The 24,707-nt window shown below is 35.2% G+C and overlaps 1 protein-coding gene across 1 annotated transcript in view; it reads left to right on the forward strand.

Annotated features, from left to right (window-relative positions):
* LOC147074614 (oxysterol-binding protein-related protein 9) overlaps positions 1 to 23,110 on the forward strand; it is a 201,317-nt gene extending 178,207 nt beyond the window's left edge. The window contains exons 8-16 of the mRNA XM_085943848.1: positions 9,023 to 9,165; positions 10,337 to 10,443; positions 11,318 to 11,403; positions 12,683 to 12,858; positions 14,615 to 14,746; positions 16,680 to 16,854; positions 18,092 to 18,314; positions 19,139 to 19,366; positions 20,085 to 23,110. Coding sequence (XP_085799974.1) covers positions 9,023 to 9,165; positions 10,337 to 10,443; positions 11,318 to 11,403; positions 12,683 to 12,858; positions 14,615 to 14,746; positions 16,680 to 16,854; positions 18,092 to 18,314; positions 19,139 to 19,366; positions 20,085 to 20,246 — 1,432 coding nt within the window. The 3' untranslated portion in view covers positions 20,247 to 23,110. The remainder of the gene's footprint in view (positions 1 to 9,022; positions 9,166 to 10,336; positions 10,444 to 11,317; positions 11,404 to 12,682; positions 12,859 to 14,614; positions 14,747 to 16,679; positions 16,855 to 18,091; positions 18,315 to 19,138; positions 19,367 to 20,084) is intronic.
* The last annotated feature ends 1,597 nt before the right edge of the window (positions 23,111 to 24,707 follow it).

The following is a 24,707-nucleotide window of genomic DNA, read 5'->3' on the forward strand; positions in this document are numbered from 1 at the left end:
TTTGACCTACGCTGAGCATGTGGGCCGTTAAACTGTATTATTAAGAGGATATATGAGGGAAACACAAAAAGAAAACCCTGTTTCCATTCACTATTATTTTTTTATAACAAAAATGCCCTACGATATGAATCATTTGAAAGATTCTCTGAATAGTAAGTAAATATTTTTTTTCGAATATCTGTGTATTTATACAATCTTCTGCACACATATCTACGTCTTTTATTTTATATCAGTATTAGATCATTATTAGATACTGTTTCACTTTGACTAACAGGGTGCAAACCACATCCTTTGGGAATGTCAGAGAATGTGCTCCGAGAGGGAAGAGATGCTTACGGCGATACATCAGTGAAACGGCAAATAATTTTCTACTATAGGCGCGACGAAATTTTGGACTCGCTGCCATTCGGAGAGAGAACGTCGAGCTGGGAACACGTCAATTTGTTTCGTGATGGCGACGGGGGTATTAATTCTTAAATCGTGTAAAGATGACTAAAAACGTTACCCATTTACTTGAAAAAGAAAACATGTCAATGAATATATTATTATTGTTACTAATAGAACAATAAACAGAACATTAAATGGACGCATGTTGGATTTATATGACAAATTATATTGCATTTTAAAAAAATGCGGACGTGAAGGTCTCTTCACATAGTTTTGTTTGTCCGTATTATTTTTGTATATTATATATCATTAAATTCATTTATTTATGTTACGTCACCGTGCCTTTCTCTCCCATGGCACTTTTTATTAAAAACCTGAGCGTGGGTATCTCAGTCTTGGGTATCTGCTCCTGAGACATTTCCAGGCGTTAACAACTTCTGATGCTTCACATCCTAAATGTAGAGCCTCGTGATACGCTCAATTAAGACCGAGTGTGGTGCGGGGCGGATTGGTTTAGAGGGGTCCATGTTTGTGTTGTTTCACTTTGAAACCCTTCTTTCTGTCCTTCGGCACTTACTTTATTTTTTATTGAAATCTTATAAAATGGAAAAGTAATTTTCGCAAAAACCTGGAAAAATACTACTTACATAATGTTTAAATCGGGGGTCACTTTGTATTCAATAGGATAGCTAAAACAAACCGCAATAAAAAAGGACCCTTACATTGATGTCTTTCCTTGGGGCATACGTAGTATAAACGATACTCTGTGGAATTTTGAATTGAAGAAGTGGAAAGACCACCTGAATTACATTATTTATGAACTCTACAATCATGGCTTACGGGGTGTTTTGCTTGAAATCATCACAGATGTTTTTAGCGACGCCTTAAATCCAAGATGGCGGCTGCTCCAGAGATTGACGAGTAAAATCAAAATCAAATCTCCTTTCACAGTGATGTTCTATGACAGTTTTGTGCTTTACATTTTTTGTTCACAGTAGACAAATAAACAAAAAAGTGATACATATTTCTTCATATCTTTTATCATTAAAGAGTTATAATATGCCAAACTTTTGTTTAAAATACGTAATGTAAAATATTGCAATTTCACAAAAAACTCGAGTCAATTAAAAACTCCAATCTAAAGTTTACCGACTATACCTTACCTGCTTACCACATAATAAAATTACTTGAAATTATTATGATTTCGAGCAAAACACTCGGTAAGTCATGATTATAGAGTACATAAGGAATGAATTTCAGGTATTCATTCAATTTCTTTATTCAAAATTCCACGGGGTAACATATGCCCCCGACTATAACCACCCTTAAAGTGTCCATATTTTTATCCGTAGATGTAGGTACTCCAACGTATAATATCATAATGCAAGGCAAGATAGTAGGCAGAAGAATCTCATTGTCCAAGACGGTTAGATGTAAATTGTAGGTAAAACATTTCACCGAGGCACAGTTTGCCGTGTCATCTCTTTCCGATAGAAATAGATGACCGTATACTATACAGTCTCCAATTTTATTAGAATCAATATGAACATTAATTTTATTTTCATATGTGATTTTGGCAAAATTCATGAATTCAAGAATGAAAACCTAACCTAAACTAACAAATAATCCAGTATATCGGGTATTTTCAAAATTTGTTTGCTACTGACTTCCTGTAATCCGACAGGAACCGTGTTTTATTTAGACATTAATATATATGTCAGTACTATACGACACAAAGAGGTTGGATGGTCTTTAATATACAGCCATATATTTCCGATAAACATTTCATACGGCGTATGTACAAGTTTCCGGACACGGTCCAAGACATTGGTGATTTGATATTCTGATACGACTGCCCCTGGATACAATCTGGTCGCCAACCTTCGACAGAAGACGGCACGAAAAAAGACGATAGAAAGATGTATCAAGCGATAGGACGTGATGTCACGAGAAAATCACCCATGTCTGGCTAGTCCTTCAAAATCACCCGATTTCAGCCGTGGTACAATGATACATTTCCATTCTTTATTGCGGAAAATTTTTCAAATATCGCGGCAATTTAAAAATACGCCAACAAAAGCGGTGTTGAATGGAAAAACAACTTTTTCTACACGCGTACATATTTTTCATTCAAAGGATAGCTGAGACAAAAGAAAATGTGAAAGCTACACATGCCTACGTATTGTTTTTCGCATTTCTTAACATAAATTTATTTCAAACTTCAAGGACACAATAGAACATAGTTTAATACTATACACTATAGTCAAATTTTCTAGACACAAAATGTTCTCGTTCACGACGAGAGCATCTATAAATAATGATATACTATAGGTGCTTTCAATTATTTTTTACGTCCATAAAATACTAACAGTATCGCCCGGCGCTGCCCAGGAGTGGAATGGTTTAATATTTGAAAATAAAATCTATAAATTTAATACGTAGAGTGCAAAGGATTGAATTTAAAAAAGTAAAAAAATATAATATTAGAGATTTTTATTTTTAACGTAATATAGTATAGTATATTTTTGTATTTAAATATCTTAACAAGTAGTGCATATTCAATTTATTATTTTAAGGCTTTTCTATATAATATAAATATCCATCCATAATATAAATATCCAATCCATCATTCCAGGGCTTTTCGATATACAATATTTGTGGCTTTTCCATTTGGTGCCAAAATATATAGAATTTTACTACTCCTCACTCTTGATTCCGCTAAATACAATTGTTCGTGAGTGAAGCATTCCAGTCTAATGTGGCAGCACTGCGTCGGCCGCGCCGCGCCGGCTCGGTTGGCTCCCTGCCGATTAGCGATTCTAATAACACAATTATTTGCATCTAACTTTGCCATTTGACCTCCGATCGAGCTGAAATAAACGCCTATATTTTTAAAATGTACACATTCTAGCGACATTTTCACTTTAAAAAAATGGGGGTTGCAGCATTAATTTCCGCGTTTCAAGGCCCTGTACGCGGCGGCATTTCCCGCAAAAACCGTAAAACTGTCCCCGGGGTGCAACGGGTTAAATCTGATATTCGAGACCCCCACCACATATAGTATAGATAGATTATGTCGAGCAATTCCTGGAGGGAAGCGAATGATATTCCTGTTCAAGTGACAAGCTATGGTGTAAGTTCTGACGTGTATTTTAGCAGGAGGTACCCATAGACTTAAAACTGCGGGTCGTTTTGAACCGTGTGACTTTAAACTTATATATATTCATCATTATCATCAGCCGGGGTCGATCCACAGCTGGATGAAAGTCTCCCCTAGCTCCGTCTACTCTTCGTCCACCGTACATAACAATAATAATAATTACTTCCTTGTTTATATATATATTTATATATGTACTAAACGATTTCTCGATGAAATGATGAATGCTCGAATAAGTTTATGATCTGCACACACACACTATATAAAAATTGGAGGGAACATTACCATTATGTTTTCAAATAATTTATAGATATGAATCTTTAATTGATACTTCTACTTTACACACTAGATGTCTCTATAAAGTCATGTCAGTGTGTACAGGCAAACGTCGCACCGTGCATGTTACAATATTATACAAAAATATGCAACGGGGTTGATCGGCGATTTATCAGTTTTTTGTCATCATATGAAAGGGATGATACATAAAAAATACTTAATCAATTTACGTGAGTCTTTTTTGCTAATTAACCATGTCGATGCCCACGTAATTCGAATTGCATCACTCACGGAGATGTAAAGAGGTGTTAATCTCCGCGCTTTTAACTGAGGCGTAGTGTCTCTTACCGTCACGCAGTAGGCTCTTTGATCAGCAAGAGAATAGTTTGATGATGAGTGCCCATACTAGTGTTGCCTATTTAATTTGTGACGCCCCTATGTCCGCAGCCAAATACAATTTTTTATTCGAATTAAAACTGAGTTGAATTAGTTTTGTTACTAGACCACAGACCACTTGAAGTTGGACATGCCTGCTATATAAGAAACACATCCTGACACTTGTATCCATTCGTTTTGTAGAAAATGTATTTATATCACACATAAGTACAATATTTTTTTTTCGTATTTTCCACGCTCTGTCGAGCATCCAACCGAACTTTTAGCGGTCGTGAGTATAGAGATAAATAAAATATTAAAACGGCCGAAAAGCTATTCCCTACTTTAGTGGTAAGAGCTTTTTTTATACAGAGAATCTATAAAGCTCGTTTCGGCGGAACCTTGAATTACTTTTTGCGATTGATTTCTATTTCATTGTTTTGTTTACCGTGCCTCTGTTCTAATTGTAATTTTTTTCTACCCTTTTCAACTGAAAATCCCTAAATGTCCCTCTGAGGCGGACGAAACCGGTCCAGATTTATTTATTAAAAGTGTAACAAGTACTCAAAAAATTTTCGTTTTATTATTATTAATAGAATTATTGTTACCGATTGTTCTTGTAATTCGGTTAGTGTCAATTATACGCAATTTTGGAGATGGCGCGTTCAAATGAAACATGTGAATTATTGAATGGATCAACGGTGGGATCACGAGCCCCGAATAAAAAGTTTGGTGTAAAATTAGAATCATTACGACTGACATGGTACAAAGTAAGACAATTGGATGGTTAACAATAATTATGAATCAAGTCCATGAAAATGGATTTTGAGATATTTGGACCTAAAGTTAAAACACCTTTTGTAAAAATCAGGAATGTTTTCACTGTATATACTTACCATATTTTGTTAGTACATGGATCAATTTAAATAGATAGTCGAAACATAAAGCATTTTCAAGCTTTATTAATATTAGCAAATTAATGTTAGCAAATACCTCTTTATACAGCTGAAGGAACTGTCAAAATGGACATGATTCACATTCAATTTTATGTCTTATCAATACTAGTATAAAATTGTAGAGCTACGATTATGATATTAACACACAATATGTATAGAAATCTGTTTTATCTAGCCACTGAAACAAAAGAATCGAATTTTATGAAAATTGGACTTGATCCATAATCATTGTGAACCACCCAATTATTGAAACCCACCATTTGGAGTAGGTTTGACAGCTCAACAAATCCGTTGATAATTTTGAAAAGAATTACTGGTCTGATAGAGTACGTTTACTTTCCAAAAAATGGTGCCATGGATGACGCAGTGGTGAAAATAGTATTTTCTGATATGTTTATAGTAGAAGTCTTCGCCACCATTTTATTATTGTATATTCTGGGGTTTGAATGAAATTATTGGTAAACAAAACATCAACCTTGGGTCTGATGAGGCGCCTGAATGGACCGTAATAGGGTTTTCCGATGTTGTTTTTATTACCTTGCTTTCGTTTGTCGTAGTGTAATGTGATTTGATTTGTTTAATTCAGTTCGTTCACAGACTTCATACTGCGTGTCGTATAATAGTGTATCTAAATTATTTTATTAGCTGCGGATGTGTCACGAATCATTGTTGTTAGCGGCTAGTATGGTAATCCGTACGTGACAAATTTTGCATGCCGTGTTTATGATGCCTGTGCGTGTCCGGAAACTAAACTTGTACGCATGCAGTTCGCCGTTACACACTTCACCGTGAAATGTTGCATCGGAAATATATGCCCGCATATTAAAGACCAAAAAAAAAGTGAAGGACCCTCCAAACCAACCGTCCCGCACCACACTCGGGCTTAGTCGAGCGTATCACGAGGCACATTACGTTAGCGATGTGAGGCATCTGTACAGTTTTTTCGCCTGGTAATGTGTGAGCTTTGACTGAGTTTAAAGAGTTACTGTAAAGCAAAGTGCCGGGGAGAGAAAGACACATGGAAATTACATAAAAGAAAATAAATTTAGTTTATAACAATAAATGTAGCTAGCAAAACGGACGGCAAAAATTATGTGAAGAGATCTTCACGCCCTTGTAACGTCGTCCACGCAACTTGTACGTATGCAGTTCGCCGTATCACACTTCACCGTGAAATGTTGTACCTATAGGAAATATATTGCCGTATATTAAAGACCGTGCAACCTCTTTGGGTAGTAGTACTAACATAACTTGTCGGTTTACACTTTACAGGAAGCCAGCAGCAAACAAATTTTGAACATAGCCGATATCCTCGATTATTTGTTAGGTTAGGTTTTCATTCTTGAATTCATGAATTTTGCCTAAATGAGCTATGAAAATTTAATTAATTTTCATATTGAATCTAATAAAATTGGAGACCGTATAGTATACGATCATGTCTTTCCGATAGAAAGCTCACGGCGAACTGTACCACGGTGAAATGTTTTACGTACAATTTACATGTAACCGTGCGTGTGCATGTGTCAATACCTGACATCGTTATCGTATTGAAAGAAAGTATCAATAATTGAGGCGAAAAAACAATAATTAGGTGCAAAAGTTTTGAAATTAATATTGGTCTAATCTTAATCTCACCCAATTTCACGGTACATATTTTATACCCCGTTTACACGTTTATGGATTTATTGGTGACATTACGTATTATCGCGGCCATAACAAAAAATGTACGTATATACACGCATTATCGTGCTAATTTCAAGATTGCATGCATGGATTAAAAAGGTTCAGAAGCTTCTGAATTTTCACGCGACAATTGGACTGCGATATCTGCGCAGTAGAACGACAGTGGCGAACCTGCCGGTAAATAAACGAACACCGCGCAGACTCACTTTGAGGTTAACCGATTTTCACGACCTGTCAAATAGTACTATAAATTATTTTAATAATCTAATTGATTTAAACAGTTTCGAGGCCTCTTTGAAATCCTATGACGGATCGGTTGCGTCATCCGCGTCAAAGAAAATTGCCGCTGTATATCTACTGGCAGCGCAGGGACTACAAAATTATTGTGAACTATCTTTACCTACTGGGTGTGGTATAACAGGCTACGGATCTAGAGTGTGAAGAAATATGGCATAAACTTAAACATCTGTTAAAGAATATGTTATATTTTCAATAGTTACGTCTGCATCATAATAATATGCATTAACGCTTGTACCGTGCATTCAATATTTGAGGGTAGTCAGTGCGTTTTCTACCGTTATAAGTACCCTGCTTCAAAATCTTCCGTGGCGATGACTTTTTCATTTTAATTTAGTCTGTGTGACAGTGATATTTCAATTATTTTTTCAGGCCCCAGAGCTATCAATTAATTCGCCACAGGGTGTACTGATAATTTTTCGTAATTGTACATTGTGTTTCTTTTACTTTCATTATAGGTAATAAAATTTTAGCATGTTTAGCTGTTTGTATGGTCAAGAAATATACATACCTACCTAAAACACTCGTAGGTATATGTGAATCAGCAAGTAACAGTCAGTGCAAACACCAATAATTATACTCTGTGAAACGACATTTGCTAGTGCAATATTCATAAACCTCGGCAATCGATTCTACGCCCTTGAAAACAACGATCAAAATGCCAGTCCCTGATCACTACCACTGCATGAAGTCGTGCTCTGAACTATTAAAAAAAATTAAAACCGACGTTCCATTTTCAAATGTCATCGTGAGCTAGTTTTCCAAATTCGAAAACATGCTTCGGGTGCTGTCAGCCAGGTGGCCGCTCAGAAGGGACAGCTCGAGGTAACTAATCTTGCAATAATTGGACCGCGTTATGCATTCATATATCAAACGACATAGTTAATAGTAACAGCCATTAGTTAAATCTTTAAAAGCATACATATTAATTGGACATAGTTATGCAAAAAGTAGCCAGTCCACAATAAATAAATAAAAAAATGAGATATGATATAGATCAGATGCGAGAAGGTTTTCTCTACGTTCTGCTTAAAATAGCCTAGCCGCAAAAAAAATATTCTTGAAATAAAATACTATTTACAATTTTACATACATTTTTAATATCATGTTGTTGCTAAAGTGCCATTATCTCAGCTCGACATTGTTGTGGACTGGCTACATTCTGCATAACTATGTTCAATTGAGAAAAAACAACACTTTTAATTCAATTTTATAACTTATACTAAATCGTCAAATCGTCTCTTGATATATAAATGCGTAACCTCATACAATATACTCGTACTTATTATATTATGTCTTACTATCAATAATTCTAGAAATGTTATGGCACGCCCCCTCCACAGAGGGGGGGGGGGTACGAACTGATCTTTTTTTTTCAAAATTTAAAATATTTTTAATAAAAGTATATCCAGTGTTTTGTCCACCATTTTAAACTACTGACCATGGCCCGCATAAGGGGAGGCCGACACGGCTCTAGCCTAGGAGCAGTATGTATTATAGTTATCGAAAAATATTCACGACACACTGGTTGGGAAACACTGATGTAACCTATCTAAAAAATAAAATAAAAAGGTTAATTACCATGTTAAATCATAACTTGAGTAGTTAACTTTAACTAACTAAACTAAAATTTAACTAAAGTTACTTGGAAGTTAATTTAACAGAGTTTTTATAAAGAATGATTGTTAGTCGTTCATTCAAACCATTAATAATTGATAATTGCACTGCATTAAACACACATTAAAAAAACAACATAAGTACATTTTTTTTTTGCAAACTGTTGGATCAACCCACAAATTAAGAATCAGCGAACTTACTAGGTCACCATGGGTGCAAATAAATTGTCATAAAAATGTTTTTCATTAACACTGTGTTCTCTCTTTGGTTACAGTGCATCCCGCCAGACAACCGCAGTCTCCGTGTCTGGGTCAGGGGTAGTGCCAGGAGCTGACTCCCCTTCCACCCGGTCGGACCTCACGCCCTCCGACGACAGGACTCTTCCAAGAAACAAAGACGGATCCATAGACTATGACGGTGAGCATTATCATATCAGCATTTGCATCTTTATATCAATGTTAAGGTTATACCTCAGTTGAGGCACGGTCTAAAAAGATCGTGGCTAGGCGATGCGCGGATTGCGGGTCGCGGGTGCAAATGACGCATGTCAAACGAAATATAAATTGTCATGTAAATCCAACATGTGTCCATTTAATGTTCTGTTTATTGTTCTATCAGTAACAATAATAATATATTCATTGGCATGTTTTCTTTTTAAAGTAAATGGGTAACGTTTTTAGTCATCTTTACACGATTTAAGAATTAATACGCCCGTCGCCATCACGAAACAAATTGACGTGTTTCCAGCTCGACGTTCTCTCTCCGAATGGCAGCGAGTCCAAAATTTCGTCGCACCTATAGTTGAAAATTATTTGCCGTTTCACTGATATATCACCTTAACCCTGGGTAGCTTATCTTCAAATCACCTCATTAGTAATCTTCATGGTTTGCTGATACCATGACCCCACAAGAGAGAGGGGGCTGACAGGGCTGTAGCATAGGGTTCGGGCATAGGAGAAGACCTAGCGACCTGGCCGGTCGAGATACACATGTCGAACATTTCCTCTAATAGTTAAAAAGTCAGCACTATTTTGTTTAAAGAATATTAAAATTTTAAATTATGTGGTTGTGCGATCCAATTTGATGTGATATGATGATCGATATATTTAAATGATAATTCACGTGTAAAATATGGGAAAATCTACTGTAGAGCATCACACTACTTTTAACCTTAGCGATAGGTAGGGGGGCCCTGCACGATGTGGGGTCCATGGCTGATCTTGAAAACCTCCAGTTTTTATATAGTCCGTTCCTTTGACATTCAGGTTTCGACTCCGCTGACCAGTATGCGTTTGATGTACCACCTGATCGCCTCACCTCACCTCTGTCTCGATTGCATAAGAGATGTTTCATCCACCTAATACTGTTAACTAGACACAGAAACAGTTTCATTTTTAATTGGTATTTGCAGAGCAAGTTGCTTCAACCAAATTCCTTCAGTTCTCTTTGCTTTTCACCCTTTTATGCAAAATACTGCCTTCCAGCACTCTGTCTACCCTCAGGCGTAAAGATGGTCAACATCCTCAACGATATACAACTGTAGATTTCTTTAGAACATTGTTAATAATGCGACTTCATTATTTTCCAGCCCTCTATGAGTGCGACAGTGATAGCGACATTGGGTCGATGGAGACACATGGGTCCGTCGTCACTCACCTTCTGTCGCAAGTTAAAATTGGCATGGACCTCACCAAGGTAAGTCAGTTTTGTTGCGTTGATATATCACAGTTTTGAAAATATTGTAGCCTTTAATTCGTTGATGTTTCGTACTTTTTTGTGTTTAAATTCTGAATATTTTAAACTACTATAAGTTATATCAATATTAAATATTTAAAAAAGTTAAATTTCCTTGATAGTTTTTTTTGACGTCCAAAGATTTACCCAGGAATCACAGAGTTTTACAATCTCATCGACATATTGACAATAGTAAATAGGCAGGCTATATACCAGCGATACTCAACCTGCTTAAGCTTTTATGTGCGGCCCGAAACACATTTATTATCAGGAATTTCGTATATCTTGAGATTCGTTTCGACTTTGACGCACAGATAGTGACACCCGAAGAGGATTGTCATTATGGTCCACATCAGATCTGGTAAAAGAGTGTTGCTATTGCACATGATTAATTTAAAAACACGCATAATTTTTAAAATCTCAAAAATGTTTTGTAAAAAGGGGGGGTTTCATGATTTTTTTCGTCACATCAGTAGTGATGCAGCCCGCGTTACTTTACAAATATATGTATTTGGCCCGAAGAAAAAAAAGGTTGAGTGTCATTGTTATAGACCAACAGTGCTTCTTGTCCACACTGATTTGGCAAAGGGAATGTATTACACTGGCGAAGGGTGGAGGTAGGCTGTTAAGATCCGACATAAATAGTGGACACTAAACTTTGTCGGTCATACGTATTTGTTTTCATTTAACTAAGACTTTATTACTAAATTTTATTAATTGGTCGGTTTATTTTTAAATCATTTCTGACAGTATTTTGTTCAATAATATGTATACTTACACTGACCAATAATGGTAATTAAATATATTACTAATTTTTATGATTTTTTATTCACAGGTTGTGTTGCCGACATTTATTTTAGAGCGGCGATCCCTTTTAGAAATGTACGCAGATTACTTCGCACATCCTGATCAATTTGTGAGGTTAGTTTTCCAAAGAGTTTTATTTTTATTTTATTTCTTGAGTTCGAACTAATAAAAGGAGAACCTATCGAACTGCATAATATGTTAAAATACCTGTTAGTGACTCCGGATTTTTTTTAAATACGTTTAATTAGTAACTAGGCTCTGGCAAGTATAACATGAAGCGTGGCCGTTTCGAGAACTACAATCCTTCAACCCTTTCCTCTTCATTCCACTCGCCATGCAATCATTTGACGTTCGTTATTTTTGTGTGTGCTGCAAGTTCGTGTAAAGTGTTTAAACGTGTTAATAATGCAAGAAGTGGTAGCAGGAGGATTATAAGACGTGTTATAACCTACTGCGAAGAACAAAAAAACAAAATGAGCGCACTGGGCCTATAAATAAGGTCGATGATAGAGTCCCGCAATGACAGATAGATATTCTTTGCCATTTCAGTGTTATATTATAACCAGAGACGGCTCGTGGATAAGATATCTGGGGGTGCTGCGGTTGATTAAAAATAAAAAAAATGTTTATTTGGCTTAAGTATATTTTACTATTAACATCAAAAACGGCGAAATACTGTCAGACCGGCAGTACCGATCAAGCTTCCAACTGCAAGCCCCGCTCCCCTCGCCCCTCCTTCGCCCACTCGAGCATATTCCATTGAAAATGGTACTGCATAAAATCATAAAGATGGTCACTTACTGATACTAGTACCGCGGTGTATGATAATCATTGGATGTATCGGTGCGCGGTTGAGCTTAATACACGCTTAAATAATATTGATATTTTCATATAATACCTATACATAAATTTATGTACATATATTATAATATTACATTTTTCTCACTTTGCTTGGGGTGCTGCAGTTCCACAGTGCATATGGACGAGCCGCCACTGATTATAACTAAAACTAACCCGACAGATTGGAAAAAAAATGTCATCTGGTATTTTCTTGGAACCCAAAGTAGGGAAAAAAGTCTCCTAATACTGGCAAACCTTTCATAATATATCGCAGTGCCACGGCGGCGGCTATGACACTTCAAGTTATAATTTTCGCAGTCTTCTAGTTTTTAATTTTTCTCTCGAAGCAGAGTGAAGGTTACTTCCTGTTACTTCCTTTACTCACTCTGATCCAGTGTGCCGAGGCTTTTACTATGTTTTGCCTTCACTGAAGTCTCTTCAGACTCTTGAGTTATTTCTTTGTGATAATAATAATTAATAGTATGCAAACCTTTTCAAATGTATTAAATTTTTTTTACTATTTTTGGTCTCATAGTATTCATGTTTTTTCCAGGATAGCAGACATGCCCACCCCAAGAGACCGCATGGTACAAGTGATACGATGGTACCTAAGTTCTTATCACGCGGGCCGCAAGTCTGCCGTCGCGAAGAAGCCCTATAACCCCGTGCTGGGAGAAGTCTTCCGATGCCACTGGGATGTCAAAGATGGAGGGTCGTCGGCGACCACAGGCTCGTATTCCAACATACTTCACTTATAATATCAACAATTTTCTTATTTTCAAACCTCAAGTAATTCCTGAATCATTACACAAAACACATGTCTGCGTCATACCTTTATGTAGTAAAAATGTTGTACCTCCAAATTTAGAAGATATTAATTTTCTCATTCAAATATTTACTATGTCCATTATTTCGCCTTCAATTTCCAATCGATTCAAATCTTTCAAATTACATTTTCTTAAAACATAACTTGACATAACTTGACATTCGACATACTAATATGTACACTAACCACAGAAAAGATTAATAAGAAAGAAATGTGAAAGCCAATCATCGTGGACCAAGCTTTTGCGCCAGTTTATTAATTTATGACGGTCAGGCAGTGGCGAAGGGTGGAGGTAGGCTGTTAAGATCCGCCATAAATGGTGCATACTAAACTTTGTCAGTTATACGTATTTGTTGTTATTGACTCAGTGATGTTCCTAGATAAAATGCCGCCCTAGGCAGCGCCAAAATGCCGCCTCATTTTTTTATACATTATTTTTATCATCCTTTCATGAGTCCAATATCTAAGAAATGTGTTGTATGGATACATTACTAACAAATAATATATGACTAATCATTCGCAAATCTGCACATGTCGTTTCTGGTCACCAAAGATGTCGAAGGGCAACGGAAGTAAACTGGATATCGCGAACCCGACAAAATCAGTGAGCTGAAATTTTTAATGGAAAGATATTTTCGTTATTAATAAATTTATATAGCTATTTCTATATATTCCAAATGATTTTCCTCGATTTACCGCCCTTCGAGTAACTGCCGCCCCCAAGCGATGCTCAATCTGCCTACCCCCACGGGATATCACTATATTGAACTAAGACTACAATTTACAGATGGTGTTGGTTAGTTTTTAAAATTCAATTAAACCCTGTGAAAACCAAGCCATAATAGATAATAGTAAAAAAATACTCTATAAAATATCTAAAATTATGCAACTAAATCATACATAACTTTGAATATTATATAGATAGAATAATATTTTTCATCCGTTATAGTTTGGTTCGGCAGGGTTTTAATGAATTTAAAAAAACGAACTAACAATATATGTAATATGTATTTTTAATCCAACGTAAACAAATAAGTATGAATGAAAAAAGTTTGCACAATTTTGTTGTATCGTCCAAAATATACCAAAACGATTTAGTCTGGTTTAGTTTAGGCAGGTTTTAATTGATTTTTAAAAACTAACCAATACCATCTGTAAATTGTAGTCTTAGTTCAATAACAACAAATACATATGACTAACGAAGTGTAATGTGCACTATTTATGGCGGATCTTAACAGCCTACCTCCACCCTTCGCTACTGCGGTCAGGCCATAAAACACATTAAACACAAAACGCACCCACTGTTCTCAAATATTTCCCATATTGAATGCACATTATGTTTACGTGACAAAATTTAATGCATATTGCGGTACAGATTAACTATATAAAATAACATATTCTTTAACAATTAGTGTTTAAATTTATCCAATATTTCTCCACACACAAAATTCAGACCTTGTTACAGTCTCATCCAGAAGGCAACCCAATTCCCATTATTTTTGTGCTCCCCGACACCAACCCATGAAAATGTACTTACACTTCCAATCTATAGGATTCTGAAGGTCGTGGGCTCAATTCCTTGCTGAGTCAAAATAAATTTCATTGTGTTTATGTTAATAATGACAATATAGTATATCTAATGGTATATTTCCATTTCAGGTGGCAACACAAGCACAGGAAACGGTTCGGATAGGATAGCTTCATCGACTGTAGTTTCCGGTGGTCCTGTTCCCTGGTGTGGACCTCATCAGCTCACTTTTGTGGCTGAACAAGTTTCACATCATCCGCCAAGTAAGTCAATATACTCAAGTCATATACATAATAATATTTATAGAAGAGATGAAATGGATTCAGAGTAGAGTATTTATACACTTCATAACTTTTCACTATACTAATACGCATCTTTGCCTGATTACCTCGCATAAAATTAGATCAAATGATATTCACTTGTGTTAATATTTGTAGTAATAAATAAATATTTTTTTTTTCATTATATTACATCATTTTCACCGGTCAGAGTGCAAAGTTATAAAGTGGCAACTCTACCTGACTAAACGAACACATTAATAACTTACTATGCTCATTGCCTCTAAACAAACATTTTGTTTCGATTCTGATTGATTTAATTTTTTTTTTCCATTTCAGTAATTTTTTTGACTTGAGTTTTATCATAGGTAGCAGTACCGGGGAGCTAGTGTGTTATTAAAATTATTTATTGGTTTTACTAATACATACTTATACTATAAAGCATCCACAGCATCTATGGCCCGCACACCACCGATATAAATATATACGTGGGGTGAGGCTACTGCCGAAAGTTGGTAAAGACACAAAATCTGTTGTCAATTCTAAATACCTAAATTATCGACAACTATGCATAGGCCTGAATTACTGAATTGCGAATTACGATAGTAGTGCTCATCGCTGATCGCAATATATGAATATTTTTGATTGCAAATTATTATCATATATTTCATTAATACAACAGTCATTTTCTTCAGACAATATTTATATATATACTAGCTGAAGTACCCGGCTTCGCACAGGGTCGCTTCGTGGTTATATTTATCTTAGATATTTAAAAAATAATAAGAGGTAATTATTTTTTTAATATTAAAATATCTGTGTAATACAATATATCAATATGAAAATAATTCTAATAGGAGTAAAGGTCAAACAAAAGAACACTAAATTAAAATCGAATCCAAAATACGCAAACGTTATTAATGTTATTAATGGTTATTACGGGACAGACACACAGACAGACAGACATACAGACAGACCGACATTCATTTTTATATATTAGTATAGCCTATACTCTTCGCGAAAGTGCAAGCAATAAGTTGACAAAGTTTTATTGCAATCGGATGAACGGTATGGCAGTGCATTCAAAACGAACAAACAAACAAACAAACAAACCCACAAACAAATATTATTTTTTATATATTAGATATCTTTAAACAGTAGGTACCATATTGTATTTGAAGTATGAGTAATAACTAATACTACCATCGAAGTTTCCAATTTTGTGTCGTGGCCTGACTATAGTGCGCCTTGTTTTACTACAACAAGCCATGAGACCTAATGACAGTAGTCTAGTGAAACAGTAGGCTTTCATAAAATCACATACAGGCGGCCCTCGACTTTCGAACGTTTTACTTTCACACAATTCGCTATTTCGTACAAAAATTTTGATTTTTGTTGATATTGCAAGAACTGTGCGCTTCCATGCAGTCACTCCTCTCTCCTCTGCTATCCGTTATCTTTTCATATACGTAAAGGGTGGTATTCAACTATCTCTTGACAAGTTTATAAAGAAAACACCTGATTGCTAATACGCATCGCTAACTTTATTATACCCATTATAAATAAATATTTTAAAGTACATTTTTTATGTTTTTTTTTACATCCCTCTACTTTTGAATATTCAACATTCAATCACATTTTCAGGTGCAAATTACGTGCGAAACGAGGGCCATCTGTATTGTGCCCTCACCCAGATCGACCACAGAGCCCCTTTATGAGGTTCTCTTATAAAAATCACAAACCAAAATAGAGACTTGCAAAACCTTAACTAAAGTGATTGTACTTAATCACAGCACAGCATCCTTGAGACCAAACCAGTATAGGAAGCTTGCAGCAGACCAAACGGAATGGTACCATTGATGTTGCCAAGGCATTGTATAATTAAACATAAACAGTAATCAATAATGATTATTTTCAGTTTCAGCATTCTACGCAGAGCACATAAACAAGCGCATAACGTTTGACGCGTGGGTATGGACCAAAAGCAAATTCCTCGGCCTGTCCATCGGAGTCCACAACATCGGTAAAGGAACCGTCAACCTGCTTGACCTTCAAGAGGAGTATGTTCTCACATTCCCCAATGGATACGGAAGGTAAAACAGATCTTAAATCAAATAAGTACTATTAAAAATATGTAATATCTGACCCAAACTGACATATTATTATGGTTGGGAATTTATTAGGATTGGGCGAGCGAGATTGAATGTTGCTTCTTCACTTTCACTATGATTAATGGTCCGTTTTCTTATCTCATCTTTTTAAGTCATACCACTGCACTCCCAGTATCTGCCTGTGGTGAAGGGTGGAGGTAGGCTGTGGAGATCCGACATAAATAGTGAACACTAAACTTTGCAGTCATTCTTAGGTATTTGTTTTCATTGAACTAAGATTGCAAATTGCAGATGGTGTTGGATGGTTTTTAAAATTCAATTGAACCAATAACAAAAATAACCAAGCCATAATAGATAATAGTCAAAAAATACTCATCTATCTATAAAATATCTACACTGTATAAAATATTTATGCAATCAAATCACACATAACTTTGGATATTTTATAGATAGAATAATATTTGTTATCTATTATAGTTTGATTTTTTTTTTTTGTTATGTTTGGTTTAGGCAGGGCTTAATGAATCAAAAAAATGAATGAACAATATGTGTAATATGTATGTATTCTTAACCCAACAAAAACAAATAAGCATGAATGAAAAAATGTGCAGAAATATGGTTTGTTTTAGGTAGGGTTTAATTGATTTTTAAAAACTAACACCATCTGTAAATTATAGTCTTAGTTCAATAAAATCAAATACGTGTGACTAACAAAGTTTAATGTGCACTATTTATGGCGGATGTTAACAGCCTATCTCCACCCTTCGCCACTGGTATCCGCCATAAGCATCTGTTTCCGGAGTTCAGTACATATATGGTTGTTCTTAGGTTTCGTAAGGTGTTACGACTCACGACCGTAAAAGCAGAACCATCATAGACAAGCATTGGACATGGGGCATATGGTTTTAATTGAGTGTTGCTATTAACCCAAGAATTTTTCACAGTGAGATACATAAATGGTACTTCAACCATTTCATTTGTATAACAAACTCTCTTTTCAACGTGCCATCTACTGTGATGTGTGTGCATCACCAGGTATTAAGAGCAGCTGCCTATAATAGCATCAATCTTCCATCAAAACTCTGCATATAAATATATTGTCAGCACCCAAAACAGCAACAGCATTACTTCATTGGATTTCTCAAGAGTATGTACGTATTCATCTCAGCGGCACTCACCGGTTGTTTCGGCTACTGTTCACTGTTAAATGTTTTTACAGATCGATTCTGACCGTTCCATGGATCGAGCTTGGCGGCACAGTCACCGTGGACTGTGCGGCGACTGGCCACCGAGCGACAATCGAATTCCTCACGAAGCCTTTCTACGGAGGCAAGAAGAATCGAGTTTCCTGCGAGGTCTTCGGACCGGGAGACAAGAAACCGTTTGTTATAGCGCAGGGAGAGTGGAACACATATATGGAATTGAAATGGGTGGAATCCGGTGTAAGTATTAAATTTGTGCAGTTAAATTATTGTAGCCAACGTAACGTCTATTGTTTGATTTTTATCGTAATAGATTCTTGGGTTTTCACCGCGTGTACTTCTTTCTTCTTTCCTCAACGTTTCGGGCTCGTTGCAGAGGCCATTATCAAGAGATATGTGTTATGATGAAGTGTAGTGTAGGTATATGAATGCAAAATCGTATTCCTTTTGGCAGTCTCAGAGCGGCGTTTGCATTCATACACCTACACTAACACATATCTCTTGATAATGACCTCTGCAACAAACCCGAAACGTTGAGGAAAGAAGGAAGAAGTACATGCGGTGAAAACCCAAGAATCTCTTTCGATAACATTATGTCATCCAATACAACCGCTGTGAACTGAAAATAGAGCCAAAATACACATATGAAAATGAAACTGAGAAAAGGTCACTGGAGGCTACCTAATAATTATCTGCAGATTCATTTGCAGCAAGATTCACATTTGTGTTCTGAAAATTATTTAGCAGGGTCACACCCAGACAAAAATGCGTCTAATGAACGTTTTTTTTATAATATAATGTTTGATCATTTTACTATTTAGATGAGTAGGTAAAAAGGTAAACAAAGCATAGCATCAAAAGTGTGCTACCATTGTCTATTTTATTTAAAAACACAACTTTCAATATTATTATGCATTTGAGACAATAATATTCCGAAATATCCTAAAAGCTTGATGCAAATTTGCTGGACCTATAATGTCTGACCCTTCGAGATATTATTAGAGTTGTTTATTTTATTACTTCCTATTATTTCTTGTCTCGTCTAATCCTATTTCAATTTTTAGCGAACGGAAGTATTATTCGACGCTAGCAAGATGCGTGCACAGCGCAAATTGGTCCGGACGGTAGGCTCGCAGGCGTGCAATGAATCGAGGCGCGTGTGGCGAGACGTCACGGCCGGCCTGCGCTCCGAAGACATCGACGGGGCAACACGGGCCAAGTGCCGGGTTGAGCAGACACAAAGAGACGCCGCCCGGCAAAGAGAGCTCACTAGCAGACCCTGGGAGACTGTCGTAAGATATTTATGTTTTTTAGTTTTCATTCATGATGTCTTTCAAGTGAACTAGTCATATAAATATTGGGGATGGCATGTACAGTTCATATAGACCAGGCATGTCCAACTTCAAGTACAGTCGTACAAACTTATCTGAAGAACGGTCAAAAATGGAACTACGAATTACTATAGCTATATATGGCGGCCACGCCATAATGAAAACGTCATTCGAATGTCAGATTCTGTCCAGTTGCGAGTCTTGATGGGGTAGTTTTCGACTGTAGCGCCCCCATCAATTCTTCAGATAAGTTTGTGACACTGTTGGCTGTCATCTTCTATACTCTCCCATTGTCATTCTTCAACTTTTACAAATGTATTATATATGGCTGAAGATACTGAAGTGTTACAAATTAAACAATATATCTTACACCATCTCAAAGAAATGTTTAGTTTCCAATTCGTTGTGACAATGATGAGTTTTGGTCTTCTTTTGGACACTCATTATTGCACCCATCACCAAAATATTCTCCTGGTGTGCAAAAGTCTACTGCGTGACAGTATGCTAAAACTGCGCCTCAGTTTAAAGAGCGGGGATTCACATCTTCTCTTTCTCTTACCCCTGAAGCAGACCATGAGTGATGCAATATAAATCAAGGAAGTAAAAATAGGAATGGCATTTGACAACTTGTAGTATCTTCCGCTGTCGATATCTCTAAACAACTCTGAAACAATTCCAGCTGTTCAAGAAGCCGGAGTCGTCGGATGACGGGTGGGAGTTCACGACACCCCTGAAGACCAGGGTGAAGGCGAAACCCGTGCAGGCATCCGACTCACCCGACCCCCACCGCCCCACGGAGCAAAGCCACATTCCCACCTCGGGTGACGTACACCTGAGGTAATGTTCGACCGCAGTGAAATGAAAGTGATTCACCGCGCTGCATATCCCAAACGTTTGGACGGTGGGGCCCCCGTGCGACCCCCGTTCATCGGCCTAGTACAAAATATATATTTGTGAACGAATACTACTTGACAATTCTGCGCCGGGCCCGCGCTGTCGTATTTATCTGTGCTCCGATCTTTTAGACAATGACATGTGTTGAACGAATGAATTACCAAGTTACGTACGTCTTGGTAAACTATTTTTTAACAATACAGGACTATCTCATAAATCACATTAAAATTCCTAGTTCTTTGAAATTGTTTGAAACGGCCAAATCCAATAATTATAGGTATTTTTTTTTATGTAGACAAATGTTCCTATATTACAAAAACTCTACATCATTGTTTACAAAAAATAAATAATTTAATTCGACTGTAAAATGTGACTTGGAATAATTCCGTACATTCAAGTACTCCGTTACACATTTACATATTATTGTAATAATATATCAAGTGTTTTTTTGCAAAGTTGACATAATTGCCTTTAGGGCCTAATGCATAGATTGGTGACATTGTGTAAAACATTGACTAATATGGCAACATCGTTGTCTGAGATTAAAAGTGTTATTAAAAACTTTCAATAATTTGATAGTTGCTTTGTCAGTGATTATTGAATAAATACACGCACCGCGGATAAAGCATAATTTTTATTTAAATGGCAACACGCTCTCGGTGTTTATTAATATTATTCACAAATCGCTTCAACGATTATTCCGCGAAATCTACAATCGGTACTCGATACAATTTTGATGTGCCCAACACCATAATTTCGCTGCATTGGTTTTACACTATCTCTTATTTATCTGAAAATCGGCTGACTAACACATAAGCCAACTTATTCAAATAAGTATATTATTACTATGCATTAGACCCTTAGGCGATTGTCACAAATAGTAAGTACTTATTTTATAGATACTTACATAATGTTTTTTTCTGACATCAAGAATATCTCAAGAAAAATATAATTTTTTTGAATGTGTAATAAACGAATATCATTGTTATACTTTATCATGTCATTGTCTAAAATAACATGTGTTAAGTGCAAATTCCGCGAGGCTTGACAGTTCGGCTAAAGCAAGATGGCGCACGCGCAGACGCTATTTTAAAAATATTTTTAGAATATAGAACGGGAGCCTAGAAAATCCGTGCTAGAAAGATTTTGAAGCTTTGTTATTTATATTTTTATTATTGTAATGTTTAATTTTTTTTAAAAGGAATCTATTTGGTGTAATGACTCTATTATTGCTAATTTTTATTGTATTTAAAAAATAGTAGACACAACTGTTGTTTAATTGTTAAATTGTACTAATTTATAAAAGACAAGGCTAAAACATCGAAATCGGTTTGAATTTTTCCATTAAATTGATGAATTTCAATATAAAATGAAATATTTTTTTACATTTTTTTCATTGTTGTATTGTATACATCTTTTTTTTTTTGTTTCAATTGAAAATACTTTTAGTACAGTGCAATTTTGGTACAGTAGTCAGACCGCTTCCATATCGTCTCTGTTCTGGCAGAACACACTAACTGTAGAATACTAGTTTTGAGTAATTTGACATTGAAGTTGTTAAAATGTTTGAAATGGTCTATAAAGTGAGTTTATTAAGTAATCGTAAAAAGGATGACTTTAAAATTAAGACTGTTTATTTATTAAGAAGGTTTCCAGGCAGTAAAGTTTGTAATAAGGAACATTTTGGTATAACAAACTCAAATATCATTTTTTCGAATTAGTGTCTTCTGCCAGAACAGTGATGTTACCCAGGAGGGTATATATGGCGTGTCAATTTGGTCATGGACAATTTAGACCGCGTTCATATGAACTCTAAAAAAATATCTTGCCACGTGCCACAAATATTGCCTATATAGACACATGAGAAATTTCAGCAGGACACGCAACACATGTTACCAAAGTGATATTACTATCCTGCGTCCATTTGGTTGTGGTTTTATTTAGACCGCGTTCATATGGACTCAAAAAAAATTACTTGCCACAATCGCAATAAATATGGCATACGATTCGTTTATCAATATTTTAACAGTTATCATTAATATCCAGTACCTACTGTATATAGTATGTAACCGCAACGGTGGTTTGTGGAACCAAAAATTCTTTTGAGGGTTTGGTAAAATTGCACTGTATTAAATAATATAATTTAGTTATTTCAACAAATAAATAGGTATTCAATTATTACTACAGACATACAATAGTTTGCATGAAGTTAAAAGATAGTTTGTTTTTGCTGTCTGTTTTTAATACTCTATAAAATGAAAATTTTAAAAACATTTAACTAAACTACACATAACCCGATTATCATACTGATAAATATTTAGTAAGTGAACTAATAAAATAATCAGTAATAATAATGGCTATAAATGAATTGACTGATCAAGATAGTACCATCTGTGAATAAAGCCTTGAATTTAAATAGACAAAAATTAAACTATATTCTTGTAAAAGAGATTTTTTATGACGCAGTCTTGCTGCGATTTTTCAAAAATGGAACTTGATCCGTCAGTATATTCATCCGATTGTTTAAATAATTTGTACGATCCTGGTTTGTGTGTTAAGTTTATTTTGAATCCATTCTGTAACACTTCCCTTCTAATTTTATTTCCTCTTTCATTACATAGATGTTATTAATACATATCAAATCTTTTAAAATCGAAGATTCTACTTATTCCGCTATATTTTCATTTTGTACTAAATTAAATTTAAAAAATAAATAAATAATACGATAGAAATCTTTCTCCTAGCTAGAAAATAATTGTTTCTGTGGTTCGAAGATAAAATTCTCTTCCAATTTTATATTTCTAATAATCAATTCTTAATAAAAAAAAAACAACAACAACAAATATTCCCTGCCCATCGCAGAATATATTAACATTACTGTATTAAAGCAATTTTTATTCTAATATGACTTAGAATTTTAGTCATAATCTATAATACTTATATATTATTATCTATTATAAAAAATTGCAAGAAACTAGTAAACAATTTAGCTTAAAATATTATTATGGTAGTGAAAGATCTATTTTATTTCATCGTAAATCACAAAAAGTGAGAGAATATAAAATATTATACCCTTCCACTTAATTCGAAAGCACTTTCCAAACAAAAATCTATCAATTTTTTCATATATTTCACCCAAAGATAAATAATATGCCATTTAGAATTGGCGGCACAATAATTGCATTAATTAAATCACCCACTACTGCCCTCTTTTTATTTTATTTCAAATCTTTATTATTGATATTTCTCAACTTAATCTGAAGTCAAAAAAAAATGCTTATATTATGACCGTGCACACAGATCGACCATGTCCGATCCTAATAAGATCATATGGGCCTCCATAGAGTGGAGGTTCATATTAACATATTTAGTTTTTACGAGAAATGGATATCAGCCACTTGCTCCTATTAGGTCCATACTCTGACTCAAACACAAATTGAAAAACTGCAATTTAGTCCGTAGAATAATGTTTAATAATTTAAAACACCCGAAACTGACTAAACATCATTATGTCATCAGACAAAAATTCAATGATTTTTATAATAAGAAATAGGAGGATTGGGTGCATCCATTAATTATAAATGTACTATATATTACTATACGACAGTCTCTATTAACATGCACTATCTATTTGTCCATACCTTCTAAATTAAAGGAATTAACTATTGGTTGTACATGTAAGTTAAAAACCTATATAACAATGTTGCATGTGGCATACAACATTGTTACTTTAGACGTTATGTTACATTATTGTCGCTTAATGTGCAATGCCCACTGAAATTCAACTCGACACCAACATGGCCATAAATCATAACTGCCAGCAATGCTTCAAGTCTTTTCTGTACACAGCCACGACAATAATGCGATGCAAACTCATGTCAAAACGTCATTGTTCAACTGTTGAATGGATATTTCTTAATCACGTGTAGGGAAAAAGATAATATTCTGCTCGTCGACCATTAGCATTTTTGTACTCTTTGATTTGACAGGTGAATACCTGAACTACAAATGAAAATACATGTCCGGTTGCCACGAATTATGTACGTTTTGACAGAATGGTGCTACAACCATTTAAATTATAGTCAAAAAACGACAATGTTGCAACAACTATTTGAATTGTAGTCAAAAAGCGACAATGTTGCGTTGACTGTATGTATGTTTGACAATACATTAAATTAAATGTGTTTTCATCTAAATTAAATCACTTAAGTGTCAACAATTTGCAGTAGTCTCGAGTTTGTGTGTGCAAGGTCTCCAAAGCATTAATAAGTTTGTTTAACTTTACGTGTACAACAGATTAGTTATTATTAATTAATAAAATTAACAATCCTTACTATCCTATAACAGTCCAGAGTAATATATAATGGTGTCTTTACGATTATTTCTATATTATAAAAATGTAGATAAA

This window comes from Rhyacophila brunnea, unplaced genomic scaffold, assembly GCF_057557595.1.
Source record: "Rhyacophila brunnea isolate RB1 unplaced genomic scaffold, BYU_Rbru_1.0 scaffold_16, whole genome shotgun sequence".
NCBI lineage: Eukaryota > Metazoa > Arthropoda > Insecta > Trichoptera > Rhyacophilidae > Rhyacophila > Rhyacophila brunnea.